At 41.6% G+C, this 25452-nt stretch overlaps 1 protein-coding gene across 1 annotated transcript; it reads right to left on the reverse strand.

The window, feature by feature from the left end:
* Nucleotides 1-887: 887 nt before the first annotated feature.
* Nucleotides 888-8637, reverse strand: LOC128227074 (GH3 domain-containing protein-like). Its single transcript, XM_052937276.1, has 7 exons — nt 8581-8637; nt 7133-7386; nt 5764-6670; nt 5427-5554; nt 4959-5104; nt 4093-4166; nt 888-2888 (listed from the first exon to the last, which is right to left on the reverse strand). Exons 2-7 carry the CDS (start codon nt 7357-7359, stop codon nt 2658-2660), a joined length of 1713 nt encoding a protein of 570 aa, XP_052793236.1. The 5' UTR covers nt 7360-7386; nt 8581-8637; the 3' UTR covers nt 888-2657.
* Between the last annotated feature and the right edge of the window lie 16815 nt (nt 8638-25452).

The raw sequence follows: 25452 nt of genomic DNA on the forward strand, positions 1-25452 counted from the left end.
AGGGTCCAATGTTGTAAGTCTGTTTCATAAGTCATGTTAGTGACTTGTAGAGCCCATGTACATATAGGTTCAAAGTCACTCTTAGGGGTCAAATGTTGAATGTCTGTTTCTTAAGTCATGTAAGTGCCTTGTGGAGCCCAGATTGTAGGATGTCTGTTTCCTAAGTCCGTAAGCGACTTATGGAGCCCACATTGTTGGATGTCTGTTTCATAAGTCATGTAAGCACCTTGTGGGGCCCGGATTGTGGAATGTCTGTTTTTTATTGAGTCATGTAAGCGCCTTGTGAGGCCAGATTACGGAATGTCTGTTTCTTAAGTCAAGTAAGCATCTTGTGAGCCCAGATTCTGGAATGTCCGTTTCTTTAGTCATGTAAGCGCCTTGTGAGGCCAGATTGTGGAATGTCTGTTTCTTAAGTCATGTAAGCGCCTTGTGGAGCCCAGATTGTGGAATGTCTGTTTCTTAAGTCATGCAAGTGCCTTGTGGAGCCCAGATTGTTGAATGTCTGTTTCTTAAGTCATGTATGTGACTTTATGGAGCCCATGTAGCTTAAAGGTCACTCTTAATGGTCAGATGTTGGATGTCTGATTCATAAAATGATTATACAATATTGTTTATAACACTTACAAATTCCTAGTGATTTCAAATCAAGAATAAGGCCTACAGATGGAACGTCCGACATTAAAAATACAAGTACGCTCCAAAATTGATATGATGCTGAACCATCCTGATTTAAATATTCTAAACTTATAAACCAATAGAGAAATTAAAATCTCATGATAAACCTTGAGAAACATGAAACACACTGATATGAATTCGATATATTCTAAAGTAACCTCTTCCAGTCAGCAGATGGTTGACCTATAAGATTCAACAAAGCAAAACAATCCAACAGTTCAATATTTATTTCACAAAAAGTTTGATAGAAGAAAAAGTATGAAATAAAGCAATATTTAACAAGACTACAAAAGTCATATAAATTAATAAAGTACAAAAAAATATTAACATTTCTGGGCTATTAATCATACATATACTCTTAATTATTTAAATAAAAATCATGAAAGGCCTTTTTAAGTTGCAAAATTGTAACATTTTCAATCTTTATAACATTTTAATTCTCACTCTTCAACTTAAATATATTGAAGTCATGATATGTACATGTGTTAAATTTTTCTCAACGAAGACATTGTATGTTTGATTTCAAATGCCTTGCACTATAAAGTATGCAAACCAATAAATTTTAAGGATATATATTGTTTTTTTATGAGACATTTACATTATTAAATAATATTTTACACCTCAACTTCCGTTCCTTAAATGAACTGCCTTTCAGTAAATGCGTTCATCATCTTCGGATATGTTCGGATCGCAATTCATCGCATAACAATATACATGAAAACTATTGATCTTGTTATTGTTTGTATTGTGTGAGCTGGTCCCGTAAAATATCATCTACATTTTAGAAAGTGTTCATTTCTTATATTTTAATTGTATTCAAATGTTTCAATTTTACATATAAAAGAGTTTTCAAGTGGTCTTTTCCCACGTTATTGTGATGTAATTTGAAAAAATGTTTCCGGTTACAGTCGTGTCGTTCTATTTACAGAATGGGTAAGAAAGGATTACTGAAAGGTTTTCTTAATTTTTTAACAATTCTTGAATGGAATAACTATTGATGTATATATAAGGAATGAATTTCGGGGTTGATGTCATTATAGGGGATATGAACACAATTGGGCTGGTCAAAGTACGCGTGGAGTCCTTCGGACTCCACACACTATGACCAGCCGAATTGCGTTCATACCCCGATAATGACATCAACCCCGCAATTCATTTCTTAAATAACTCTTGATCAACAGTAAAACATTCTATAGTGATTGTATCCTTGAATGAATCACGCTATAAGAAATTGTTGGTTGTGTTTCTTATGTAAGTTTTGAGTATTTGTTTAAAAATGTACATTGTACAATGTTCGATTTACAAATAACCATGAAATCTTACAACAAACACGGTTACACCTCAGAGAGCAATATATAAGACAGGATTATCTAGACAGCAAGGGAGACACTGTATTTTCATTCACCAGTCTTGAAGTACATCAAGTTACGTTTTATTCATAAATAGTATGTTGGTAAAAAAATAATACTATGTTTACCCTACACATGATGATCAGCTTTAAGAAGAAAATCATGACGTTTGAAAGGTACTCCTTTGATATTGTTTTAACAGATTGGCAATAATAAAAAAACCTAGATTGTGCACACTAAGAAATTATACAAGTCACTAAGTATTGCTGGCAATACACTAGTCCCCTAAGGGTTTTGTTGCCTTAGCGGCACTTTTTTAAAACTAGAAACTCCTTTTTGACATTAAACCCTATACTATTACCTTGTTTCATAAATTTAACTTGATTACTATTTTATTGAGAGATCGCAGTATCCATTTTTTCAAAACAGACAGAAAGACAGTCCCACCATTTTCTATAAATTCCTGAAATATCTTCAATCTAAACAAAACTACAATATATAAGGGCTCCATACTTTTGAAACTGTTTCACATTTCATTGAATAATCCATATTATGACATAATGTATCGAGCATCCTTACATTATCCACTTACACAGAAGACTTCTGAATACAATATACAAACAGTATCAGTGATTACAACAGACAAGCCTCAACTCGATCAAGCACAAACTTGACGGCCTCGGGCTTCTTCAACACCCTTGGGACCTTGTACTGGTTTGGGGAGCCCGTTGTCTTCTCAATCATGAAAGCCCGCAGCTCAGAGAAAGTGCCTGGCTTTACCACATAAACCTGCATGGGCCCGATGCTGCCCTTGCGTCTGAAGGAGGCGTACACGTAGGACATGGCCTTCAGCTCCTCGTCAATCTGTGAGAAATGTTTTATTAACAGTAATTCTCTACACAAAATTGCAACTATCAATGATATGAAAAGTAATATTTGTCTAAGTTCGATGAAGTTAGTTCAAGGCTCTACTTAATGTGATGTAAAGCATTACCAACACAAAAAGATGACATGAAACAAAGCCTTAAACATACTAAATCATTCTTATGTGATACTGAATTTTGTAATATTGCATTAACAATAAAACTACAGCTTTCATGATTTTTTTCCTAAGCATATATAATAGGGATGCAAACGAATGGCAAAATTGATATTCGAATATTCGGTAATTCTTTCGATCGAATATTCGATTAAGAAAATGAATGTATTATTAATTTGTTGTAGCTGGTACCAGCGACGGCCTAGTCTGTTTCCAATATAAGACCATTTCCAGAAAAATCCAACAAAAGGCAATAGATTTTGAACAAAAAAAAACAAGTATAATTTCAATTCCAATGCATTCATATTTGTAAGCAATACCCTGGTTGAATGGCGTTATGCACAAACAAAAGGTCGTTCTGTACGAGCAGCCTCGTTCTGGGATTATATGGGATTCTGAGTTACATTTCTGAGCACGAACGTTATATCGAAACATGGAAAACAGTGTAGAGCAAATAACTACCACATGTCATTCTTATCATAACGGCGATTTGAGCAATACTGTACATCTTAATTGGTTGCCATGACACCACTTTGGTGGCGATTCTGATTATCTGTTATTGGAATGGTCATTAAAACTTATCTAAAATAATTTAAACTTGTTTAATAGCCAGTATTCTTAAAATTACAGGAACTACTTATAGTCCCGACGATAGGTCCCTAATTAACATAGGACGCGTCTGATGTAGGATTAAATATTGGTCCCAGGACGCATGTATAGTGTCATCACGCATACGCGAATATATAAAACAACACAGTTGTGGGCAAAATTATTTCATTAATCAAACAAAAATTTTATTAATCAAACAAAAAACATCGAATATTCGAATACCGATTGTGACATTTGAATATCAAACGTTCGATCGAATATTCGAATGTTCGAATATTCGATTGCATCCCTAATATATAAGCAAGAGTTTTTAACCATGGTTCAAACCATTATATAACTTACGACCAAACAACTCCAAAAAGATTCTAAGAACCTTTCATGTTAAACATTATCATTTTACAAGTGAAAATGTGAACTCACAGCCACTTTATTGACTGGTGAACCTTCCTCCAACTCCAGGAACACATGGTAGCATGGGCTGGATGACTTTTTACCTGTAATAAGGAAGTCAAGAATGGGACTTGAAACAATGTGAATGTATTCCTAGAACGGTAACTACAGTACATGTATGTGAGAGCATTCCTGAATATGCAATATGGGGACAACTACCCGTTAAACAAGAGCGCCACGGAGCAAATCTAATGGTCAACAATTTTTTCAGCCGTTTACTATACAATTATAAGGGCATCAAAGTCATAAAACATGCTGTACATTTGCATATGGTGTGTAACAAAATATGTCCTGAGTTTCATTTGAATACTGAATAGCAGGAATGGTTTCAAGTAATGGCCATTTTGATTACATTAATTTATTATTCTGAAACTATTTGGATAGATTAGCATGTAGTTTTTTTAATACGAGCCAAATTTTCCAACGTTTTGGTCTCCTTTGTCCGTGATTCAATTTAAAATCTGCATGAATGTGTCTTTTGAAGTCACATATTTCAGAACCACGGTCATTGAGTGAAAAACAGAGATTCCTAGGCAAGTTTTGTGCATGTATCACTATAAAATAAGCATCATTTGGATGCACATGTTTAAGAATAATGTATCCTCAGGAAAAACAATGAGAGTAGGGTTTTAGATGCACAGTTAAATGAGTTACTTTATGAATACTCGATCTAAATTTAAAGGCTAACTAGTTTTAAACAACTGACTTCAGGAACTTACACTGTCAGACATTAGTTGACATGGACAATGTATGTACATGGACCAGTAAGAAATATTCTTCCTGTTTGAGTAGCCAATAAATTATATCTGGAAAATGATTCAACGTCACAAACTAACCTGGTGTGACCTGGTCCACCATGACATTTTCTGTACAGCAGTAGTCGACCATCTGTACCCCAGACTTTTGCAGGGCCCCAGTCAGGGCCTTGTAGAAGGCATACTCGCTTGTTTTCTCAGCATGGACATTCAGGAATTGCCCTTGTCTGAAGAACAAGTTTAAATGTGTATACCAATTATTTATTTTTTGTGACAAGCATAACACAGAAATGCCGATTAGAACATGAACATCACATGATGCCCATAGCCTAGTATTAGGCCTTTTTTGTTTTAAAATACATGTATTAACATATCCGCATCTCAGAATGCTTAAAATTTACTGTGACCAAGATAATTCTTTAGTAAAATAAGATAAATAAACTTTAACTGCCAATTTAACTGATAAATCTCAAAATGTCCAACATCATCTCGAATTGTTTTCTGATCACATTTACAGATTTTGTTGCTAGAACTGTTCAAGATCTGTACCTATACTGGAACTCTATGACAGGGCATGTGTTGTGATGACCGACAACCTTGATCACGTCCCCAAACCTGTACCGGTACAGCCCACTCGCGTTTGTAATCACAAGCTCATAAACTTTGTCTACCTTAACCTGTTAATAGAGTTTATCAATGAAGGTTAACAAAAAAAAACATATTATAAAATGCCAATGACTGAAACAACATGACACATTTTCAACAGTGTTTACGAGAAAGGCATTTACATTTCATTCACCTATCTTTTGATATTCTGTTGTTATTAAGATTGTAACACAGTTAAGTTCATTTTAGTCTGAAACCAACAAATAGGCTAGCCTTTTACCTGATCGAGAAACAATGTAGGAGGGTTCTCTTCTTCACATCTCTCTACGGGAATGAACTCGAAGAACATTGAGCGAGGAGCTAGTAAGTATCGACTGGGACGCTCTCTCGGCCAGATGTTGACACCTAACAATCCCTCTGAGGCTGCATACAGAGGGGAATATACAGGCACATCTTTGCAGTACAACTCTCGAAGCCTCTGACCATACAGTTCAAATGTGCCTGAATCTGCAGTCATCACAAAGTTCAGTTTTGGCCACACTCTACTTGCAATGCCAACTGTTCCTGCCAGTTTGGCATTACGCAGCTCATCAGCTCTTTTTGGGTCTGCAGATAAAACCTGATTGAGCTCTTTACGGACTGAATCCTCAATCTTCAGTTGATCAGATACTGAGCCAGTTTCAATGTCCTTTACCAGGGAATCCCATCTTTCATCAAGAGATCTGAATGCTGAATACACAAGAGAAGCAAAGTTGGCTTCAATTATACCCAGATTTTTGTCCTTCAAACCAAACAACAAATGGATATACAAAGCCTCGGGCTCAGTCAAAATGTCGTACCCAGCTTTAGGTGTTGAGTACATGCTCAATATTCTCTTGGAATTAGCCGGCGAGGAAGAATTTGGACCTATTGGAATGCCACACTCTGCCATTCTGAGTCTAGGTGTGTAAAAGAATTTCATATCTTTTTGAGAACTGCTTTGATTAGGGAAAGCGCTCCTCATACTGTCATAAATAACACTAATTCCTTGGGTAAAAAATGTACCCTGCTGTTTTTTCAGCATAGGAATGATTGCATGTTTCCCTGACGTCCCAGAGGTGACAGCAAATATTACAGGCTGGTCCTTGGTGAGAACATTTGTCTCCCCTTGCATCATTCTCTCTATGTATGGCTCATAATGCTGGTACCTAAAAAAATATTTATTATCATTTAAGAACATGAATAAGAAATTGAATAATGAAAATAATTTCATTATCTCCAAATATTAAAATTGCATTCCTTGTAAGTATTAAAACTTAGCAGTATGTTATTTAATTCATTTACATTTCAATATATATAACTTAGAACAATTATAAATTAATTGCTAGATTTTCATCCCAGCACCTTAAATTGTATTGACATGAATAAAAATGTTGAACAAGTGTCTGTATTAGAAATACTATAACAAAACTTAATAAAAAGTCTGGCATTTGGGTACAGGAAAAAAGCTGAAAATGCTTGTCTTATGTTTTAAGTTGCTTCTAACAAAAAAGTATGAACTAAAACAAAACAAACAACATATGAAAGCTTGGAAAGAAACAGCTATACTGGATTAAGGAACCGTATTAAATATCTTATGAAATTGATAAATAATAATATCTTCTAAAAACCTTGTGAGTGGATGCGCTTTAACAAAGTCATCTCTGTCTTTGATCTCACTGAAGAGGAACCTCTTGCCATACTCTGTATCTGCATTCTCCTTGATTCTCTCTATCAGTGTCTCTTGCTGGGCTTTCTTCACATCCTTTGTGGCTTCTTCCAGCTTACGTCGCTGGTACCATCCGAGCCAGCTCACCCCCGATACTGTGATGTACCGGTCCACTGCACTGAACACCATCCTTTGATGGATATTATGCAATCACTTCTGAAAAAAATGATGCAATATAAATCAAGTTAACAAAGTCTGCTGTGTATTGCTTTGCAATGATTAAAATATCTTTTGTTTTCAGGAAATGCCCTCTGTACTAGTCAAAATGGAAATTTACTGTTCAGTGTTTTTCAATGACTAAATTGGGGCCCAATTGTCAGCCCCATTCCCATTTGATAAAAAATACTTTTTTCCAAACAGTGAAAATAAAATTTAACTCTTTTTATTTATTTTTCTCAAAATAAGTTGGATCCCAAACCGTTTTTGCATTGAAGTGTAGGTATATTCTTATTATTTGACATTTTCTGTCTATTTCTTAAGCTTTCTTGTTTATATATAGGCAAGATTAGAATTCCAAATTTAACAGTTTAAGTCCAGATGAAGCATCGAAACTGGCTGAAAAAATACTTGTACAGAATCTTGAATTGATCAAAATAAAAGCTGTTATTTTTGTCATTTATCTTAATATATGTCACCACGAGGTGCAAGAATAGAAAGTTAGAATATTTGCCAATTTGGCTGATGCACAGTAATGTACCAGTCAATTATAACCACAGCCCTCACAGGTCCGAGGGTATACCGGGTATACCGGGTATAGCCGGGGAAATGGGCCGTGTTTTTACCTTTCAGGAGGCCCCGCAGTGCCAGGTGAATACGGTGGTTTTGTCTTCGCGCAAAATATAGCGGGGAATGGGCCTTACTTAGCGTCCCTGGGGTGCGGGGGAATTTGGCGGGGATTTTACCATCAGTTCGTCCCAGCAGGATGGGGATTTTACCCGGGGTTGGCTGGACCAAAAGTCAAAGACCCCGCTATTCCCCCGACGTGGGTGGGCGGTGGTTACAATTTACTGGTGCATAACCAGTTTGATATGACTGGGGAGATGGGGGAATGGGGCGTGGCCTTATAAACGTAACATCAACCGGAGAATTACATGAATATTAACAGAAAGCATATTTCATTGTATGTCGTTACTCATATTTACTGCATGTTATACCGCATAATCTAGGTGTATTTTGACAAAAATATCCGAATGTCAAATATCCGGATTTATACCAAATTTTATTTACCACTTTTAAATAAAAACAACAAAGCTCAAGTGAAAAAAGACAAAACAGAAATACATTATTATGTTTGCTTTTAACAAATAACCAAATGTCTTATCATGTCAACAACATAAGAAGATGTCTAACCTCCTGAAACTTTTGTTGTTTTACGTAAACTGACAGCAAGCTAGCAGCCAATAACAGCAGCCAATAAGTACAGCAGCCAATAAGGGACTTAGCAGCCAATAAGTACTTTTACCACGAAACACGAAATGTGAAAGGAATCTACTATTTTCCAGCAGCCAATAAGAACACCTGCCACACAACAACAATGTTTCAAAGAAAATATCATTAACGCAAATGGTTTATATAAATAAAACACGATGAAACATAATCAAAAAGAACCAGTTCGAACAAAAGTAAACCATAAAATTAATATGTACTACAGTACTCAGTAGAGGCTACCCGCGGCTAAATAGTATCCGGGATAACCAGCTAATATGTTGATAACACATGGGGGAATAATTTAAATTGGATTTATTTTTGGCCTCAGATAACATAAACATTTAAAATATTACATCAGCTTTTTAAAATATTATTACTGGCACAGTTTACCCCCATTCCCCCAATAAATACTGTACTTTATAATATTTGGTATTTGGTTTTTAATCCGAAACACCCGCTATATTAAGTAAAAATATGTATAATATGAATAGCGTTCTCGTAAAATTTGGTATCAAAATATTTAACCAACATTCTTCAATCGTTTTACTATGAGTTGCATTCTGGTTGTTTAGTCAGTATTTATAAAAGAGCAATGCGATTGTTTACCCTCGCAATCAAGTAAAATCCTGTCCGCGAGCACGGTTTAATCTACTTCTTCTATTCTATTTGTACCCCAAATACCTAAACATCTCGGTTTTGCCGAATTACGGCGATTTGCCGCGTGCATTTATACGGAATTAAGTCGTACGCAGAAACAGCAGTAACAGCAGATGATTGCGGTGACGACGCGCACCACCGCGTTGGCTGCGGTGGAATATATCGTTGAGATGTTCCGCGATGACGCATTCTCTCCCGCGGTGGAAACGCTTTTTTTGAAAGAAAAAATCCCGCTTTGTTGATAGTGTAATTATCTAAGATTCATGCTGATCAAATAAAGACTCCAGAAGACAGGGTAAGCATACGACGCAGACCCTTTAAAAAGACTATTCCCTGTAATCATTTAATAAGCGTAGTACTGGGGTTAGGAAGACCATATGTATCCTCCAAGACGAGGTCAGTGCATGGCAAAGAAATTAAGGAAATTGTGTTGTTAGTACGACAGCAAGATGCCGCACCTAAATCCTTGGGACCCCTTGTTACGACCAGAAGGAGGCAATTTGACGCTCTAAGACAGGGTACTAGCAATGGCTATGAACTGGCACCTACAAATGACTTCCATCTTAGGGTCAGCTTGAATAAATTGACCCCAACCTCTTTGGCCCTTTTGATTGAGTTAAACAAACACATTAAACTACTTTGGGTTGCTAATACGACCAAAAGGAGGCGATGTAACGCCATAAGACAGGTAACTGGCATAAAATGGACATCTGGGCTATCACCTAGCAGTGCCGCATGACTTCCATCTTCGATTCAGCCTAAACACAATTAACTTAAACGTAAGGGAAACTCATATTTGGTTAAAACAAGCACATTGACCTACTTTGGGTTGCTAATACGACCAGAAGGAGGCGATGTGACTCCCTAAGACCGGGTACAGACATGAAGGGGACATAGAGGGCTATCACCTAGCACCGCCCAATAACTTCCATCTTGGGGTGAGCTTGACCAAAATCGACCCCCAACGTCCAGGGCCCCCTATTTGGGTAAAACAAGCACACTGATCTACTTTGGGTTACTGGAACGACCAGAAGGAGGCGATGTGACGCCCTAAGACCGGGTACTGGCATGTAGGAGACATCCAGAACTATCATCTAGCACCGCTCAATAACTTCCATCTTGGGGTGAGTTTGACCAAAATCGACCCCAACGTCCAGGGCCCCCTATTTGGGTAAAACAAGCACACTGACCTACTTTGGGTTGCTGGAACGACCAGAAGGAGGCGATGTGACTCCCCAAGACCGGGTACTAACATGAAGAGAACATCGAGGACTATCACCTAGCACCGCTCAATAACTTCCATCTTGGGGTGAGTTTGACCAAAATCGACCCTCAACGTCCAGGAACCCCTATTTGGGTAAAACAAGCACACTGAACTACTTTGGGTTGCTGGAACGACCAGAAGGAGGCGATGTGACGCCCTAAGACCGGGTACTGACATGAAGGGGACATCTAGGGCTATCACCTAGCACCGCTCAATAACTTCCATCTTGGGGTGAGCTTGACCAAAATCGACCCCCAACGTCCAGGACCCCCTATTTGGGTAAAACAAACACACTGACCTACTTTGGGTTGCTGGAACGACCAGAAGGAGGCGATGTGACGCCCTAAGACCGGGTACTGGCATGTAGGGGACATCCAGGACTATAACCTAGCACCGCTCAATAACTTCCATCTTGGGGTGAGCTTGACCAAAATCGATCCCCAACGTCCAGGACCCCCTATTTGGGTAAAACAAGCACATTGACCTACTTTGGGTTGCTGGAACGAACAGAAGGAGGCGATGTGACGCATTAAGACCGGGTACTGACATGAAGGGGACATCTAGGTCTATCACCTAGCACCGCTCAATAACTTCCATCTTGGGGTGAGTTTGACCAAAATCGACCCCCAACGTCCAGGACACCCTATTTGGGTAAAACAAGCACACTGGCCTACTTTGGGTTGCTGGAACGACCAGAAGGAGGCGATGTGACGCCCCAAGACCGGGTACTGACATGAAGGGAACATCCAGGACTATCACCTAGCACCGCTCAATAACTTCCATCTTGAGGTGAATTTGACCAAAATCGACCCCCAACGTCCAGGACCCCCTAATTGGGTAAAACAAGCACACTGACCTACTTTGGGTTGCTGGAACGACCAGAAGGAGGCGATGTGACGCCCTAAGACCGGGTACTGGCATGTAGGGGACATCCAGGACTATCACCTAGCACCGCCCAATAACTTCCATCTTGTGGTGAGCTTGGCAAAAATCGACCCCAACGTCCAGGGCCCCCTATTTTGGTAAAACAAACACACTGACCTACTTTGGGTTGCTGGAACGACCAGAAGGAGGCGATGTGATGCCCCAAGACCGGGTACTGGCATGTAGGGGACATCCAGGGCTATCACCTAGCACCGCTCAATAACTTCCATCTTGGGGTGAGTTTGACCAAAATCGACCCCCAACGTCCAGGACCCCCTATTTGGGTAAAACAAGCACACTGACCTACTTTGGGTTGCTGGAACGACCAGAAGGAGGCGATGTGACGCCCCAAGACCGGGTACTGACATGAAGGGAACATCCAGGACTATCACCTAGCACCGCTCAATAACTTCCATCTTGGGGTGAATTTGACCAAAATCGACCCCCAACGTCCAGGACCCCCTAATTGGGTAAAACAAGCACACTGACCTACTTTGGGTTGCTGGAACGACCAGAAGGAGGCGATGTGACGCCCTAAGACCGGGTACTGGCATGTAGGGGACATCCAGGACTATCACCTAGCACCGCCCAATAACTTCCATCTTGGGGTGAGCTTGGCAAAAATCGACCCCAACTTCCAGGGCCCCCTATTTTGGTAAAACAAGCACACTGACCTACTTTGGGTTGCTGGAACGACCAGAAGGAGGCGATGTGATGCCCCAAGACCGGGTACTGGCATGTAGGGGACATCCAGGGCTATCACCTAGCACCGCTCAATAACTTCCATCTTCGGGTGAGTTTGACCAAAATCGACCCCCAACGTCCAGGACCCCCTATTTGGGTAAAACAAGCACACTGACCTACTTTGGGTTGCTGGAACGACCAGAAGGAGGCGATGTGACGCCCCAAGACCGTGTACTGACATGAAGGGAACATCCAGGACTATCACCTAGCACCGCTCAATAACTTCCATCTTGGCGTGAGCTTGACCAAAATCGACCCCAACGTCCAGGACCCCCTAATTAGGTAAAACAAGCACACTGACCTACTTTGGGTTGCTAGAACGACCAGAAGGAGGCGATGTGACGCCCTAAGACCGGGTACTAGCATGTAGGGGACATCCAGGACTATCACCTAGCACCACCCAATAACTTCCATCTTGGGGTGAGTTTGGCAAAAATCGACCCCCAACGTCCAGGACCCCCTATTTGGGTAAATCAAGCATACTGACCTACTTTGGGTTGCTGGAACGACCAGAAGGAGGCGATATGATGCCACAAGACCGGGTACTGGCATGTAGGGGACATCCAGGGCTATCACCTAGCACCGCTCAATAACTTCCATCTTGGGGTTAGTTTGACCAAAATCGACCCCCAACGTCCAGGACCTCCTATTTGGGTAAAACAAGCACACTGAACTACTGTAGGTTGTTGGAACGACCAGAAGGAGACGATGTGACGCCCCAAGACCGGGTATTGACATGAAGGGGACATCCAGGGCTATCACCTAGCACCGCCCAATAATTCCATCTTGGGGTGAGCTTGACCAAAATCGACCCCCAACGTCCAGGACCCCCTATTTGGGTAAAACAAGCACACTGACCTACTTTGGGTTGCTGAAGCGACCAGAAGGAGGCGATGTGACGCCCTAAGACCGGGTAATGGCATGTAGGGGACATCCAGGACTATCACCTAGCACCGCTCAATAACTTCCATCTTGGGGTGAGTTTGACCAAAATCGACCCTCAACGTTCAGGACCCCCTATTTGGGTAAAACAAGCACACTGAACTACTTTGGGTTGCTGGAACGACCAGAAGGAGGCGATGTGACGCCCCCAGACCGGGTACTGACATGAAGGGGACATCTAGGGCTATCACCTAGCACCGCTCAATAACTTCCATCTTGGGGTGAGCTTGACCAAAATCGACCCTCAACGTCCAGGACCCCCTATTTGGGTAAAACAAGCACACTGACCTACTTTGGGTTGCTGGAACGACCAGAAGGAGGCGATGTGACGCCCTAAGACCGGGTACTGACATGAAGAGAACATCCAGGACTATCACCTAGCACCGCTCAATAACTTCCATCTTGGGGTGAGTTTGACCAAAATCGACCCCCCAACGTCCAGGATCCCCTATTTGGGTAAAACAAGCACACTGAACTACTGTAGGTTGCTGGAACGACCAGAAGGAGACGATGTGATGCCCCAAGACCGGGTACTGACATGAAGGGGACATCCAGGGCTATCACCTAGCACCGCTCAATAACTTCCATCTTGGGGAGAGCTTGACCAAAATCGATCTCCAACGTCCAGGACCCCCTATTTGGGTAAAACAAGCACATTGACCTACTTTGGGTTGCTGGAACGAACAGAAGGAGGCGATGTGACGCCTTAAGACCGGGTACTGACATGAAGGGGACATCTAGGTCTATCACCTAGCACCGCTCAATAACTTCCATCTTGGGGTGAGCTTGACCAAAATCGACCCCCAACGTTCAGGACCCCCTATTTGGGTAAAACAAGCACACTGACCTACTTTGGGTTGCTGGAACGACCAGAAGGAGGCGATGTGACGCCCCAAGACCGGGTACTGACATGAAGAGAACATCCAGGACTATCACCTAGCACCGCTCAATAACTTCCATCTTGGGGTGAGTTTGACCAAAATCGAACCCCCAACGTCCAGGACCCCCTATTTGGGTAAAACAAGCACACTGAACTACTGTAGGTTGCTGGAACGACCAGAAGGAGACGATGTGACGCCCCAAGACCGGGTACTGACATGAAGGGGACATCCAGGGCTATCACCTAGCACCGCTCAATAACTTCCATCTTGGGGTGAGTTTGACCAAAATCGACCCCCCAACGTCCAGGACCCCCTATTTGGGTAAAACAAGCACACTGACCTACTTTGGGTTGCTGGAACGACCCAAAAGGAGGCGTTGTGACGCCCCAAGACCGGGTACTGACATGAAAGGAACATCCAGGACTATCACCTAGCACCGCTCAATAACTTCCATCTTGGGGTGAGCTTGACCAAAATCGACCCCCAACGTCCAGGACCCCCTAATTGGGTAAAACAAGCACACTGACCTACTTTGGGTTGCTGGAACGACCAGAAGGAGGCGATGTGACGCCCCAAGACCGGGTACTGACATGATGGGGACATCCAGGGCTATCACCTAGCACCGCTCAATAACTTCCATCTTGGCTTGAGCTTAACCAAAATCGGCCCCCAACGTCTAGGACCCCCTATTTGGTAAAACAAGCACACTGACCTACTTTGGGTTGCTGGAACGACCAGAAGGAGGCGATGTGACGCCCCAAGACCGGGTACTGGCATGTAGGGGACATCCAGCGCTCTCACCTAGCACCGCTCAATAACTTCCATCTTGGGGTGAGTTTGACCAAAATCGACCCCCAACGTCCAGGACCCCCTATTTGGGTAAAACAAGCACACTGACCTACTTTGGGCTGCTGGAACGACCAGAAGGAGGCGATGTGACGCCCCAAGACCGGGTACTGGCATGAAGTGGACATCTATGGCTATCACCTAGCACCGCTCAATAACTTACATCTTGTGGTGAGCTTGACCAAATTGACCTCAACGTCTTGGCAACCTCTATTTACGCACAAAAAGCAAATTAACTTACTTTGGTTGTATGTTACGGCTAAAAGGAGGCAATGTGATGCCCAAATACCGGGTACTGACATGGAAGGGACACCCAGGGTTTTCGCCTAAAAACGCATAATAACATCCATATTCAGGTCAGCTTGACCAAAATTGACCAAAAACGGCGTTGGATCCCGTAATTGGGTAACACAAGCTCATTGGACTACTTTGGGTTAGCAGTATGACCAGAATGAGGTGATGTGACGCCTTTAGAACAGGTACTGACATGTAGGGGACGACAGTATTTAGCACCGCCCATTAACTTTAATCTTGGGTCAGGTTTGCAAAACTCCACCAAAAACGTCTGGGGCCGATTATTTGGATAAAACATGTACATTGACATACGTTTGGCTTCTGGTACGACCAGAAGGAGGCGACATGACGCCCTTAGATCCAGTACTGGCATACAGAGGACATCTATGGCTATCGCTTACACCGCCAAATAACTTCCATCCTGGGATCAGCTTCACAAAAATTAACTCCAACGTCTTACGAACCCTTATTTGAGTTAAGCAAGCACTTCAGATTGCTGTTACGACCAGAATGACGCAGGTGACGCTCTAAGACAAGGTGCTTGAATGTAGGGGACATCCAGGATTATCACCTAGCAATGCCCAATAACTTAAATCTTTGATCAGCTTGACCAAAATTGATCCAAAACGTCAGGGCCCGTTATTTGGGTAATACATGCATATTGACTTACTATCGGTTTCATGTACGACTAGTAAGAGGCGATGTGACGCCCTAAAACCGGGAAAAGGTTTGTAGAGGATATCTATAGCTATCACCTTACACCCAAATAACTTCCATTCTGCGGTCAGCTTGACCAAAACCGACCATAAACGTTTGGGGATCCGCTTTGGGTAAAAAACCACATTTAACTACTTTGGGTAACTGTTACGACCAGAAGGAGGCGATGTGACCCCCTCTTTTCCTTGCCCCTGTGTTTTCCTTGATCATGTGTTCTCTTGCTCCTGAGTGTTCATTGCCCCTTTGTTGTCCTTGATCCTGTGTTTTTCTTGTCCATGTGTTGTTCTTGCTCTTTAGTTTTCCCTGCCCCTGTGTTTTCCTTGATCCTGTGTTTTTCTTGCTCCTGAGTTTTTCTTGCACCTGTGTTTCCTTGCTCCGGGGTTTTCTTTGCTCATGTAATTTTCTTGCTCCTGTATTTTGCTTGCTCCTGTGTGTTTTCTGGCTTCTGTGTTTTTCATGCTTTTGTGTGTTTTTTTACTCCTGAGTTTCACTCTCTTTGAAGATCCGATAATTTAATGCTTTCTTTGAATACAGAAGAACAATATTTAGTTTTTTAGTTAAATTAGGACGAAATAAAAGTAGATATGACATTTTAGTCTAGCAAACGACCGTAATAGAATACCTGAAGTTGATTTCGATAAGGCATTTTCCACGCAAAGGTTTGTTCAATTTCAAATTCAAGAGGTTTCATTTTAAGAGTACTAAATTGAGGCTAGATTTATCGAAATATTTTTAATCAATTGCAAACCATTTTTGATAACATGACGAACAATCATAACTTTACCAAACCCTTTGTTGTTCAATATATAAAACAAAACCTACTAAAGTTGAACTATTCTACTTTCTTAATCCAATTTCTGCTAATTGCATGTTAGGTTGGACGTCAAAACTCCACCGGTTGCATGGACGGAACTAAAAGCGAGTCAATCTAAACCAAACACACTGACCTTTAACGTTGTATATTTGTCCGTATTTGATCTTCCGCAAGGCTCGGTATGAACTTCCCATGTCTGGACGATCCTGTACTAAAGAAAAAAAAAACATTACTAATTACTAGACGCAAAATTGGGACATGTCGACCCCGTTTAAAGAGCCTTTGAAAAAGACAGAATGCTTGTCCATGCAATTGCAACACAAAATAACATGGAGCTATACAATAAGGGGATAATTATTATTGCAAGGTAAAGATACGGCCTGGACAAGATTCAGTCTGGATGGACGGACAGGCACACGTGTAGTCTGCAACTCTCTGCCTCATCTAGGCACTGAACTTCCATGACAAGTTTTATTCTAATCTGATAATGCATGTTCAAGATTTAGCCCGGATAAGGACCATTTCAAGTTCACTGTCATTATGTATCTTAACAGGTAACACAATAAAAAGCAAGCAAATGCTTTTAATTTACGCCCGGCCACTTGACGCATGTCGCGCACCAGTCTCATCCTTTGACCCCTAGATATGAACTTGACCTTTGAGGTATAGACCTGGCACTGGTGCGCGGCATTCCGCCTCATCTTTGTTAACCTTCAAGGCATGTTTGTTTTAATCCTATTATGCATAGACAAGATACAGGCCGGACAAGGATCATTTCAACCTTTGACGTCTAAGCGTTCCCTTGACCTTTTAAATACAGATATTGGTCTTGTGCACTGCGAGCCACCTCATCATTGTGAACCTTCAAGGCAAGTGTTTTTTAACAATTATATTATGCATTGTCAAGACACAGGCCGGACAAGGATCATTTCAACCTTTGAGATCTAAACGTGACCTTGACCTTTGATGTACAGACCTGGGTCTTGTGTGCGATACGCCACCTGATCATGGTGAACCATCGTATATTTCTTTAATGCATGGTCAAGATGCAGCCCGGACAAGATTGAGCCCGACGGCAAATGTGACATCTATGTCTCGCTCAAAACAAAAAAGCGAAAAGTGGCGGAATGAAACTGTGCCATGTGGTAGGGTCAAAACGGGAAATAATTATATCGTCATGCCACAAGGCGCATTGTCGCCTCGCCACTTGCCGTTTTGTCGCTTTTTTTCTTGCAATTTGGCGCATTTTTGCATTCTCCCCTTCCGATCGACATATGCATGTCCAAATAGGTTTAAACCTTTCCAAGAATATAGCCATCTTCTTGAAAGATGCATGAACAAGTGCTCAACATTTCATGTATGTACATTAAAGGTACGTTTATGCACAGTTTTGACATTGCAGCGGTATAATTTGATTTCATACAGTTTTGGGCATGCCTACCGGAGAGCGAAAATATGAAGATGACATAAGCTCTTTATCGTGTCATCCAGTCCACCTCGAGGGGTGAATACGAAAGGTTCTATTATTAAGTTATATACATAAAATAAAGAAGCCGATAGAACTTTTTCGCTTTCACCCCTCGATCTGAAATATCATTAAGATGTATTGAGGAAGTGTTGATCTGCTAAAGGTCAAGATTGAGTGCTTTAAATTTTTTAGTGACATTTGACAACATGCACCTGTCTATTGTTTCCCACATAGAGGGACAAGGGTATTCCTGTCTATTGTTACCCATATGGAGAGACAAGGGAATACATACCAATTGTTTTCCACATGGAGAGACAAGGATATACCTGCGTATTGTTCCCCACATGGAGAGACAAGGGTAAACCTGTCTATTGGTTCCCACATAGAGGGACAAGGGTATTCCTGTCTATTGTTACCCATATGGAGAGACAAGGGAATACATACCAATTGTTTTCCACATGGAGAGACAAGGGTATACCTGCCTATTGTTCCCCACATGGAGAGACAAGGGTATACCTGCCTATTGTTCCCCACATGGAGAGACAAGGGTATACCTGCCTATTGGTCCCCACATGGACAGACAAGGGTATACCTGCCTATTGTTCCCCACATGGACAGACAAGGGTATACCTGCCTATTGTTCCCCACATGGAGAGACAAGGGTATACCTGCCTATTGTTCCCCACATGGACAGACAAGGGTATACCTGCCTATTGTTCCCCACATGGAGAGACAAGGGTAAACCTGCCTATTGTTCCCCACATGGAAAGACAAGGGTATACCTGCGTGCTGTTCCTGTTGTTCCCCACATGGAGAGACAAGGAAATACATTCCTATTGTTCCCAACATGGAGAGACAAGGGTATACCTGCCTGTTGTTCCCTTTGTTCCCCACATGGAGAGACAAGGGTATACCTGCCTATTGTTCCCCACATGGAAAGACAAGGGTATACCTGCCTATTGTTGCACACATGGAGAGACAAGGGTATACCTGCCTATTATTCCCCACATGGAGAGACAAGGGTATACCTGCCTATTGTTCCCCACATGGAGAGACAAGGGTATACCTGCCTATTGTTCCCCACATGGAGAGACAAGGGTATACCTGCCTGTTGTTCCCTTTGTTCCCCACATGGAGAGACAAGGGTATACCTGCCTGTTGTTCCTGTTGTTCCCCACATGGAGAGACAAGGGTATACCTGCCTGTTGTTCCCTTTGTTCCCCACATGGAGAGACAAGGGTATACCTGCCTATTGTTCCCCACATGGAGAGACAAGGGTATACCTGCCTATTGTTTCCCACATGGAGAGACAAGGGTATACCTGCCTATTGTTCCCCACATGGAAAGACAAGGGTATACCTGCCTGTTGTTCCCTTTGTTCCCCACATGGAGAGACAAGTGTATACCTGCCTATTGTTCCCCACATGGAGAGACAAGGGTATACCTGCCTATTGTTCCTGTTGTTCCCCACACGGAGAGACAAGGAAATACATTCCTATTGTTCCCACATGGAGAGACAAGGGTATACCTGCATGTTGTTCCCTTTGTTCCCCACATGGAGAGACAAGGGTATACCTGCCTATTGTTCCCCACATGGAAAGACAAGGGTATACCTGCCTGTTGTTCCCTTTGTTCCCCACATGGAGAGACAAGGGTATACCTGCCTATTGTTCCCCACATGGAAAGACAAGGGTATACCTGCCTGTTGTTCCCCACATGGAGAGACAAGCGTATACCTGCCTATTGTTCCCCACATGGAAAGACAAGGGTATACCTGCCTGTTGTTCCCCACATGGACAGACAAGGGTATACCTGCCTGTTGTTCCCCACATGGAGAGACAAGGGTGTACCTGCCTATTGTTCCCCACATGGAGAGACAAGGGTATACCTGCATGTTGTTCCTTTTGTTCCCCACATGGAGAGACAAAGGTATACCTGCCTATTGTTCCCCACATGGAGAGACAAGGGTATACCTGCCTATTGTTCCCCACATGGAGAGACAAGGGTATACCTGCCTATTGTTCCCCACATGGAGAGACAAGGGTATACCTGCCTGTTGTTCCCTTTGTTCCCCACATGGAGAGACAAGGGTATACCTGCCTGTTGTTCCCTTTGTTCCCCGCATGGAGAGACAAGGGTATACCTGCCTATTGTTCCCCACATGGAAAGACAAGGGTATACCTGCCTGTTGTTCCCCACATGGACAGACAAGGGTTACCTGCCTTTTGTTCCCCACATGGAGAGACAAGGGTATACCTGCCTATTGTTCCCCACATGGAAAGACAAGGGTATACCTGCCAGTTGTTCCTATTGTTCCCCACATGGAAAGACAAGGGTATACCTGCCTGTTGTTCCCTTTGTTCCCCTCATGGAGAGACAAGGGTATACCTGCCTATTGTTCCCCACATGGAAAGACAAGGGTATACCTGCCTGTTGTTCCCCACATGGACAGACAAGGGTATACCTGCCTATTGTTCACCACATGGAGAGACAAGGGTATACCTGCCTGTTGTTCCCCACATGGAGAGACAAGGGGATACCTGCCTATTGTTCCTGTTGTTCCCCACACGGAGAGACAAGGAAATACATTCCTATTGTTCCCCACATGGAGAGACAAGGGTATACCTGCATGTTGTTCCCTTTGTTCCCCACATGGAGAGACAAGGGTATACCTGCCTATTGTTCCCCACATGGAAAGACAAGGGTATACCTGCCTGTTGTTCCCTTTGTTCCCCACATGGAGAGACAAGGGTATACCTGCCTATTGTTCCCCACATGGAAAGACAAGGGTATACCTGCCTGTTGTTCCCCACATGGACAGACAAGGGTATACCTGCCTATTGTTCCCCACATGGAGAGACAAGGTTATACCTGCCTGTTGTTCCCTTTGTTCCCCACATGGAGAGACAAGGGTATACCTGCCTATTGTTCCCCACATGGAGAGACAAGGGTATACCTGCCTGTTGTTCCCTTTGTTCCCCACATGCAAAGACAAGGGTATACCTGCCTATTGTTCCCCACATGGAGAGACAAGGGTATACATGCCTATTGTTCCCCACATGGAGAGACAAGGGTATACCTGCCTGTTGTTCCCTTTGTTCCCCACATGGAGAGACAAGGGTATACCTGCCTATTGTTCCCCACATGGAGAGACAAGGGTATATCTGCCTATTGTTCCCCACATGGAGAGACAAGGGTATACCTGCCTATTGTTCCCCACATGGAGAGACAAGGGTATACCTGCCTGTTGTTCCCTTTGTTCCCCACATGGAGAGACAAGGGTATACCTGCCTATTGTTCCCCACATGGAGAGACAAGGATATACATGTCTATTGTTTCCCACATGGAGAGACAAGGATACACCTGCCGGTTGTTCCTGTTGTTCACCACATGGAGAGACAAGGGTATACCTGCCTATTGTTCCCCACATGGAGAGACAAGAGTATACCTGCCTATTGTTCCCCACATGGAGAGACAAGGGTATGCCTGCCTATTGTTCCCCACATGGAGAGACAAGGGTATGCCTGCCTATTGTTCCCCACATGGAGAGACAAGGGTATCCGTGCCTATTGTTCCCCACATGGAGAGACAAGGGTATCCGTGCCTATTGTTCCCCACATAAAGAGTCAAGGGAATACATGCCTATTGTTCCCCACATGGAAAGACGAGGGAATACTTGCCTATTGTTCCCCGCATGGAGAGACAAGTGTGTATATGCCTATTGTTCCCCACATGGAAAGACAAGGGTATACCTGTCTATTGTTCCCCACATGGAGAGACAAGGGTATGCCTGCCTATTGTTCCTCACATGGAGAGACAAGGGTATCCGTGCCTATTGTTCCCCACATAAAGAGTCAAGGGAATACATGCCTATTGTTCCCCACATGGAAAGACGAGGGAATACTTGCCTATTGTTCCCCACATGGAGAGACAAGTGTGTATATGCCTATTGTTCCCCATATGGAAAGACAAGGGTATACCTGTTTATTGTTCCCCACATGGAAAGACAAGGGTATACCTGTTTATTGTTCCCCACATGGAAAGACAAGGGTATACCTGTTTATTGTTCCCCACATGGAGAGACAAGGGTATACCTGTTTATTGTTCCCCACATGGAGAGACAAGGGTATACCTGTTTATTGTTCCCCACATGGAGAGACAAGGATACACCTGTTTATTGTTCCCCACATGGAGAGACAATGGTATACCTGTTTATTGTTTCCCACATGGAAAGACAAGGGTGTACCTGTTTATTGTTCCCCACATGGAGAGACAAGGGTATACCTGTTTATTGTTCCCCACATGGAGAGACAAGGATACACCTGTTTATTGTTCCCCACATGGAGAGACAAGGGTATACCTGTTTATTGTTCCCCACATGGAAAGACAAAGGAATACATGCCTATTGTTCACTACATGGAGAGACAATGGTGAGAATAGCCACTTAAATGCACGGTTTATATCATAGTATTTCCAATATTGGACAAGAGAAATAACTCATTAATAGTATTCTTGCTGATAAATACATATTAATACAACAGGTTTGGTATTGAATGCATTAAGGTTTTTCATTTTGCAGTGTAAAGATCAATCTTTAAAATTGAAATCCGTATATATTCGAATGTATTTTTATTGAAAATATCACTGTTCTCCTTTGTCAAATACTATGGATGACAGGGAATTAAATTAGACATTTAAATTCGATTTGATAATAGATAAAAATGGATAATCGTGGCGTTTAACTGATTCGTATTGTGACAGCAATCAATACAATGTTTAAACAGATATTTAATACGTTTACATATGATTGTAAAACTAATATAAGACATCAACCTAGCTTCATAAACTTCTCTTAAATATTTCGACAAACATTTACAATCTAATTTTAATCTCAAAATACCTAATAAATGCGTTATGAAGGTTTTGAAAATCGTTTTGATACTTTAGTTAACATCGTTTGGATAAAATCCAGAATATATGTTTATATCTCAATTGACTAACAGTACCCATTTTAAAAAGCTATAACATATGTCTTGTTCTTCATTTACTTCAACTTATCTCCATTAGAATAGCCATCACAGAACATCTTTAAAAAATCAAACAAATTGGAAAGTAGGGGAATCTATAATTAGAATCTTAAGAGATATTAATTGCAATTTAAACTCAAATAAGAAAACTTTGACCTCACATTTATGTTAATAAATAAATATGTTATAATAAATTAATACTAATCACGATGGATTACCATTAACACCTCTTGAAATTTACTAAAATCAGGGCAATCTACACTTGACCCATACTTGTCGAATAGCTGACCATATGATTGTTCTTAATAAATACTGCACCAAATAGTATAAAGTGTTTCGATTACTTTCATACGGAATGCCTTTCGGGCCATCGCATGTAAATGTGTCAATCTGAAACGCGATACTCGATAGTACGATGATGAAAACGCGAAATCACGAAACTAAGACGGTGAAAACGCGACATCACGAAACTACGACGGTGAAAACGCGACAATACGATGGTGAAAACACGGAAATATATCGCTTTATCATCATCGTTCTCTCATATAATCGCGTTTTCGTTATCGTACCGTCGCGTTTTCATCATCGTACTGACGGATTTTCGTTATCGTAGTTTCGTGTTTTCATCGTCGAACTATCGGGTATCGCGTTTCAGATCAACGCATTCACAGGCGATGGCCCTAACGGCATTCCGTACTTTCAGTCCTCGTCAAAGGTACTTCAGGCAACTGACCAGATTTTTGTAAGACGATTTAAGGTTTTTCAAAGACGCTTTATAACCACTTCATTCCGAGCCTCCAATAATACCACTGCACACATACAGGCTTGAAGTGTCATGTTAGGAATAAGTTGAAGAATCGAAAATTATTTAGACTTTTTATTTTTTTTACTAAATCCCTTCGAAACATTTTTATATTGTAAAAATATCATGCGAACCATTATAGATAAACGAATTCGCTTTTTCTTTTAAGTACAAGCCCATCAGAGTAGTCTACCCATGGTATATGTTTTCGGGCACTGGTACTTCCATCTTTAAAGGTCATTTCTAGTATTCTATCTCCGCTCCGAAAGTGCGTTTTTAGGCTGTAGTACCGCAAATCAACATCAGGTATCGTCAGATCTACTTTTTGACATGTCATGTTAAAAAAAATTAATGCACCGGGATTACAAAATGGGACGTATGATGTTATGCGGTTTAGAATAGTGCGAATTAAAATACCACTGTATTCAAATACGTTCATAAGATTGTAACTTTAATGTGAATTTGAAAAAAGCTGAAGAATCTTTAAAAAAACATCAAAACGTCCTCAGCCAATATAGGGTTTCATTTAACTCGATTCATCATGTCATATGAAAGGTATCAACAAACTAATGCTTGTGACAAAAGATAATGGTGTTTTTTTTAAACTAGTACAACTTCCTTTTCTCAATTCTAATTCTTAGCTAGATGTAATCATTACGTCTAAAGCGATACCTAAAATTATTTATCGTCAATCTTCAAACAGCAACATACGTAACAGTCAAAGATTATTTGCCGTCGATTACGTCGGCCTTCTTTTACATTTCGTTTGAGCAATACCAATGTGTATACCACGTGGTGAATTACGTCATATTTGCTACGTCGGAAGGCAACATTTTTTCTAAAAATGAAGACATAAACAATGATAACTTTTCTTTTACTACACCATTCTAAATAATACAAACGACAGTCTATGCCGCTTCAAGAGCCCCGCCTTCGTTTTTGTTACCGGATTTTGATAAGGCGATTAGTTTCATCAAATACTTCGACAAACCTGTTCGTCAGACGACCGTTTTGTGAAACGGTTTGTCGAAGTGTTTTAAGAAATTAAACTCTCAATCAATCTCTGATAAAAGACCGAAGGCGGGGGTCCGTAAGCGGCATAGACTTAAAATGGTGAAGAAAAAGAGAAGTAATTTTTGTTTAAACTTAAAGTCTTCATTCGAAGCAAAATGTTGCCTTCTGACGTAGCATACATGACACAATTTGTCACTTGATGTACACACACTGAATACTGGACTTAGTTAAAGTGAAGTCAGATGACGTATTTATTTGTGAAACTAACATTGAAATTCAAGGGTTATGGAAACAAAAACAAAATAGATCTACTTACCGAGGACGGAGATCAGAGCACACGTATAATATCCAAAATTCTGTCCAGCTGAATATGAAAAGCTCTAATGTAAATAAGCTCGTT

Source organism: Mya arenaria, chromosome 3 (assembly GCF_026914265.1).
Source record: "Mya arenaria isolate MELC-2E11 chromosome 3, ASM2691426v1".
Lineage (NCBI taxonomy): Eukaryota > Metazoa > Mollusca > Bivalvia > Myida > Myidae > Mya > Mya arenaria.

Bases quoted from the DNA above. Each gene is read 5' to 3' on its own strand.
- LOC128227074 (XM_052937276.1), bottom strand. From the start codon at position 7,359: ATGGTGTTCAGTGCAGTGGACCGGTACATCACAGTATCGGGGGTGAGC. The intron at 6,671-7,132 runs GTTTTTAGAAGA...ATATTTTTTTAG, and splicing joins AAAGCGCATCCACTCACAAG to GTACCAGCATTATGAGCCAT. The intron at 5,555-5,763 runs GTAAAAGGCTAG...CTCTATTAACAG, and splicing joins CTACATTGTTTCTCGATCAG to GTTAAGGTAGACAAAGTTTA.